Source organism: Aulostomus chinensis, chromosome 15, assembly GCF_037954235.1.
Source record: "Aulostomus chinensis isolate RoL2024-O1b breed Wild chromosome 15, RoL_Achi_v1.0, whole genome shotgun sequence".
Classification (NCBI taxonomy): Eukaryota; Metazoa; Chordata; class Actinopteri; order Syngnathiformes; family Aulostomidae; genus Aulostomus; species Aulostomus chinensis.
The window spans coordinates 15806208-15812207 of record NC_141334.1 but is presented as its reverse complement, the minus strand read 5'-3'; the positions used below and the strand labels follow the sequence as shown (position 1 = coordinate 15812207).

General features: G+C 40.6%; 1 protein-coding gene across 10 annotated transcripts in view; it reads left to right on the top strand.

The window, feature by feature from the left end:
* The first annotated feature begins 1343 nt into the window (after window positions 1-1343).
* msi2b (musashi RNA-binding protein 2b) overlaps window positions 1344-6000 on the top strand; it is a 251950-nt gene continuing 247293 nt past the window's right edge. For 4 of the 10 annotated variants that reach the window (XM_086179197.1, XM_086179199.1, XM_086179202.1 and 1 more), the window contains exons 1-4: window positions 1347-1551; window positions 1865-1905; window positions 2219-2300; window positions 2875-2959. In XM_086179197.1, coding sequence (XP_086035323.1) covers window positions 1490-1551; window positions 1865-1905; window positions 2219-2300; window positions 2875-2959 — 270 coding nt within the window. In that variant the 5' untranslated portion in view covers window positions 1347-1489. Of the gene's footprint in view, window positions 1552-1864; window positions 1906-2218; window positions 2301-2874; window positions 2960-6000 lie in introns of all 10 variants that reach the window. The other 6 variants (XM_086179198.1, XM_086179196.1, XM_086179195.1 and 3 more) reach the window with 4 other exon arrangements.

The following is a 6000-nucleotide window of genomic DNA, read 5'->3' as shown; positions in this document are numbered from 1 at the left end:
CCATAGGAACATAATTTCTAGGCATTCCTAATGAATATAGCTGTTAAAGGCCATGCCTCGGGGTCAGCTCCAGCTCAGGGACCCTCTCCTTCTCCTTTAAACCTGCTGGATCACAGCTTTAATGGCTCCAGAGACTTTCTCCAATAATCAGCTCAGCCTCTGAACTCAAATTGGGCAACATTGCAAAATCTGATCCTCTGCATATGGTGGGCTGTTTTTGAACCGTTTTGCTGTTGCTGTATTGATTCAGGAAAGTTCATTTTACACCATTACATGTTTTAATTTACAGTGTACATGGTACCTGGTAACAAATACAGGTTCACATGATTGTGTCATGTTTAAGTCAGATTAAACATGCACCCACTGAAATATAAGTGGGTGCCTCAAAAAAAAAAACAAACTTACAAGATAAGCATTCTGATAAATTGTGGCCATAGAGACAGAGAGGGGAAAAAAAATAGCGTCACATGACAAAAATTGTCCCCGCCAATTAGTTAAATATATTGTCTTGTGGTCACAAATCAATCAATAATTGAGAACAATATCTCACGCCCTCAAAATGACTTCAGTGTGGGAACAAGTTATATCTCCTACCCACAAATAAAATAAATTCAGGGAAAAAGTTAAATCTGAACACAAACTAATTACATTATGTTGTGATCAAATATTTAAAGAAATGGAGAGAACAAGTTTATCTCTCATCAACTGCTTGTCTGCTTAAGGGTTAGCTGTATGTCATAGCCACAACTTTGTGGCCACAAATCAACCAAATTGAGGGCACAAGTAACTTCTGGTGACTTCACATTAAGTAAATGGTGGGGAGGGGGTTTATTTTGCCCCCCCCCCCCCCAACATTCAAGGCAGCTACTAATACTGCTACGTTCGACACACATTCTTTCACATTATAAAATGCAAGGTGATTGCAAATAACCTTTCCTAAGTTTCTCATCTTGTTAGAATCTTACATCTCATTTCCTGTCCCACCTGAGAGCCTTGAGCCACCGCTTTTCGCCGAGGGACTATATTGCACGGCGGAGGAACATTAAAAACTAATTGTAATAAACAATAGTTGCTCAGCAGCTTTTCAAATGATTTCCTGTTATTATGAAAAGTAAAAACACTACTTACAAAGCACAACACCAATTTATAAAGACGAGTTTTATCACTGTAATTGTAGCCATCGGTTTAGAGGAGCAATAAGACATTGTCACCTCTCGTGGCTTATTGCTTAATTAAATGACAAATGGGAGGATTGGTTTGCAGATTGCCTGAATTGACGTCAATTGGATTGGTTAGGTGACAGAGGCAGGCTCCGCCCCCTTTGGGCCAAGGTAAGGAGGAGGGAGCAGGGGGCTGAGCTGATCCCACGTGTGACGCTGTCGTTCCCGGCTCAGTAATATTCTCATAGCGGGGCTTTGCATATCTCCTGCCGTATCTGTGTGTGTCTGTCACTGTTACTGTAGTCCCAGCCGATAGTTTTGGAATAGACATGGAAGGAGACGGGAGTCAAGCCACATCCGGAAGCCTAAATGATTCACAACATGACCCGGGGTAAGAATCTGGCTACATTTAATCCTCAGCTACGGGCTTTTTTGCATGTTACAACATCTTGGAGAGGACTTCGCCTGCCGTGCTGGATCCGTCCCCGCACTTACGCACTTCAACCGTCCTCAGCTCCGCAGTTTCAAACCGCTCTCTAGCGACTGTGTCCTCCCCCTTTTTATGTAGACGGACTGTAATTACGAAGCGCCAATGTGTTCCCACAGTCTTCCTTTACCCTTTAAGGTCGCTTTTAGAAGTAGTTAGTCGTCAAAATGGCCGAACTGACATCTGGACTCACTTCTGTTGTGTTTCCCTCTTACAGTAAAATGTTTATCGGTGGCCTCAGCTGGCAAACCTCACCAGGTGAGACTGTTTAACACCGTATCCTGCATTTCTTGTTGTTTTGTGGTGCTCGGTGTAGCTGCTGGCGGTGTGTGTGCGTGCGTGTGCGTATTTGTGTGGTTGTGTGTGTGTGTATGTGTGTGCAGTACTGTACTGTATGGGATATCTCACCAGTGTGTGTGTGCGCACGATGTTATTTTTGATCTCCGTCCATCTGAAGTCCTCTATTCGACCCCTATGCGCATCGCGGGGGGTGTTTTTTTAATTTTATTAAACATACAGTGACAACAGCATGTTTCTGTGCAATGACCCGACATATCTTCTCTATCCACAGACAGCCTTAGAGACTATTTTAGTAAATTTGGAGAAATAAGAGAATGTATGGTGATGAGAGACCCCACGACAAAACGCTCAAGGTAAACACACGGCTTTTCTACTTTTTTTCCCTCCCCGGTGCATGTAGCTATGTCGCTCCACTTTGTCTCGCATTAATCCAGCGTGTAGATAGATGTGTTTTCTGTGGCCGCGCGCGCCCATGTGTGTGTTCGTGTGCCCCCCCCCCCCCCCACCATCACCACCACCACCATCGCCACTACCCCCCCCCCCCCACCGACTGTGTGCGCGCGCGCCTGCGTGTGGTTTCACGGCGAGCCAGATAAGCTTAAATGCTCGCCGCTGTAAAGCTGCGACCGAATGCAATTTGACATTGACTTTGTGACTGCAGCACAATGTTGCTGGAGTGTCGCCTCACACTGGAGCACAGCAAATAATGAGCAAATCTGCTACAGGACCTCCATAATCTGGATTATACTGAAAAGAAAAAAAAAAGAAAAGAAATATTGTTGCAATATTAAGGTCATTGCAATATGCACACTGTTGTGTTTTGAACACTAAAGAATCCAAAAGGGATTGTGTTTGTTTGGTTGTTTTTTTTTTTTTTTTTGCCTGCCTGCGTTTTAACACGTTTGTCTTTGTCTTTTTGCTTTGCAGAGGATTTGGGTTTGTAACGTTTACAGATGCTGCCAGCGTAGATAAAGTCTTAGCTCAACAACACCACGAATTAGACTCAAAGACGGTGAGTTGATGTCATCTATACGTCCACATTTCATGTTTTGTGTGTGTGTGTGTGTTGCACCTCCCTCCCCTAGGGACCCTGTGTCATCCTAACTAAGGCCTCTGGGGGTGGGGGTGGGGGGGGACACCTAAGGTTTGAGCTTGGGTCAAGGTCATGGACTACATTCTGCAGGAAGCTCTGCAATAAAACACACAAGTCAGGGTGAATATTATGTGTTCACTTTCACTTCTCCGGATGAATGGGCCGGACACGCCCCCTTCCTCACTGCAGCCACATGTGCAGTGCACACATACCTCATGTTCCAGTAAAGGGCGTGCTGTCGCAGGCCTGCATGCTGCCTCGCTACTGTTTGACCTGGCAGTTATGTCCCACCTGATTCACTCATACTGGGGGGGGATAAATAAAATGAAATACTTTGCCCTTCAGAAACAGATCTAGAATGAAGCAGTCAGTACACACAGGAATTGTAACTGTATTTTCAGAAGTGCAGCAGCCAGAGCAACTCAAGAGCTTTTACATTTACCTTCATATCCACTTTATTTAGCAAGTAAGGCAATTAGTTCCACATTCACGATCGCTATTGTTTTTGCCTTTTTAGATGAATAATTGAACGTTGTTGGGAAATGTCTGTAGTGATGGATTAGCAGGTGTTCATCTGAAATGATGAGCGTTTATTCCCTCTCAGCTTCAGGAGTGGCCTGGTGCTACATTGTCTAGCGGGAGGTACGTCTTTTATTTTGAAAGCTAAATAGGTTGGGAAGTTGCGGAGAGAGCATTTCTATAGGTTTGCTTTTTCATAAGTTGGCTGCACTTTGAATTTTATTTTTTGACGAGGGAGTGCTGGTTAGATTTCCAAACAGCTCAGTGATGGAGGCTTTACTATTCCCAAATGTTGCTTCAATGAAAAAGAGACAGCTTTTAAAAGACTGTGGGCCTTTTTTTTGTTTTTTTTTTGTTTTTTTAAATTCCAAGAAATCTTTTATGGGCATTTGATGCACAGTACTGTCTTTTTTTTTTTTTTTTTTTTAGCTGCCCCTCAAATTTAAAGCACGCCCTTCCTCTGTCTGTGTGTGTGTGTGTGTGTGTGTGTGTGTGTGTGTGTGTGTTACGCCTTCAGCTTTATTAGCTCTATTAATGTGCTGCGGGAATAAAGGCGATAAGATCACACTTTGGTCCATATGTTTCCAATTAGCGAATATAGAGGGAGGACAGAAGTTCTGGGAAGTTAAAATGACCGATACATCCGACTGATATCGCCGAGCTTGTGTATCTGTAGAGGTGCAGATTGAGGGGCTGCGTGAGGAGATAATGACACAGCTTTGATGCACAGGCAGTTTCCAACTTGTCGTTTTGAATGAAGCACTTTGTGACAGCTTGACAGTGTATATATTTACTAGCAAAGTCTGGCTGGTATACTTGAGAGAGGGAGAGAGAGAGGGTTGGAAATAAAATGGAAACTGAGTACTGCGCTTAACACCTGGTGATAAATGGAGCAGGAGCTTCAGGAAGGGGTTAAATTTCCTCCTGCACTTTTTTAATTATTCTGTTAAGCTCTTCGTAGGATTTAACCCAGGGACCTTCCGCTCATATACCTCCAGCTGACGTGTTTGCTGGTCATTGGATCAGAAATAGTTTTTATTCCCCTGACAAAAAAAAAAAAAAAAGCTTGCTTGCTCTTTTTTTTTTTTTTTCCTCCTTACAGTGAGATTATTAAAATTAAACTGCAGGTTAATGACTGCAACTTAACTGTCAATTATTTGATTATGATTTGAATTTGAAAGAAAAGAGAGTCAACTAGTAAGAAATCTCAGTTAATAATGTGTTACGAACACTCATGTGAGACCCCCCGCCCCCCCCCCCCCAAAAAATAACTGGAACAAATTGAACATCTAAATAGCTGATTATTGGTTTTCTGTCAGTCACCTCATGCTTCATGTTTTTTCCATTATAGGGGAAAAATTATTAGCCTGTTTTTTTTTTTTTTCCTTTCTTTTCTCCTGAGGCCAAGTAATAGCTGCGAAAAGGCCCATTTTTGTGAGTCCTCTCACTAAAGATAAAACCACAGGTGGAGATTGTTAGTTATTGTAGGCTAAAGGTCATATTTGACAGACGCATGTCATACTCCTCAGCTCTGACAGCACCTCAGCTGCAGGACTGAACGGTGACATTTCAAGGTCTGACGTCCAGTCATCATTTTCACTGAAGGGCCTCGGTGCGCCGGCACGCCAAACTTCTCTCAACTTATTGCACATCTGTCATGACCTAAGCTGCAAGTCACTCAAGGCTCCTTTTTTTTATTTTATTATTTTGTAAAAAAAACAACAACAACAAAAAAAACATATATATATATATATATATATATATATATATATATATATATATATATATATATATATATATATATATATATATATATATATATCACTATATATATATATCACTATATATATATATATATATATATCACTATATATATATATATATATATATATATATATATATATATATCACTATATATATATATATATATATATATATATATATATATATATATATATATCACTATATATATATATATATATATATATATATATATATATATATATATATCACTATATATATATATATATATATATATATATATATATATATCACTATCTTTGTAAAATTTCCCTGAAAAATCAGGCTGATTTTTATACCAAAGTCAAATTTTTTTGTTTGAAAAAAAAAACAATAAAAAAAAAAACCCCAAACAAACCCCAGTCTGTTTTCACTCGTGTTAGCTTGCATGCAGTAGACGGCGGACAGGAAATGAGAGGAGGGGGAGGCACAGCTGGACTGGGGGACGTACTGATTACACGGTCAGCATCCTAAACTGCTCTGGATGCTGTGAATAAATAGTTTTTAATAACCATTGTCATAGTCATGTTTGGCTTTCATTGATTCACTACTTAAAAAGATGTAAAGCCTGGTTGGTATTAGTGACACATTTTCTTGTGTGTGTGTGTGTGTGTGTGTGCGCTTGTGATTTATTTGCTTTG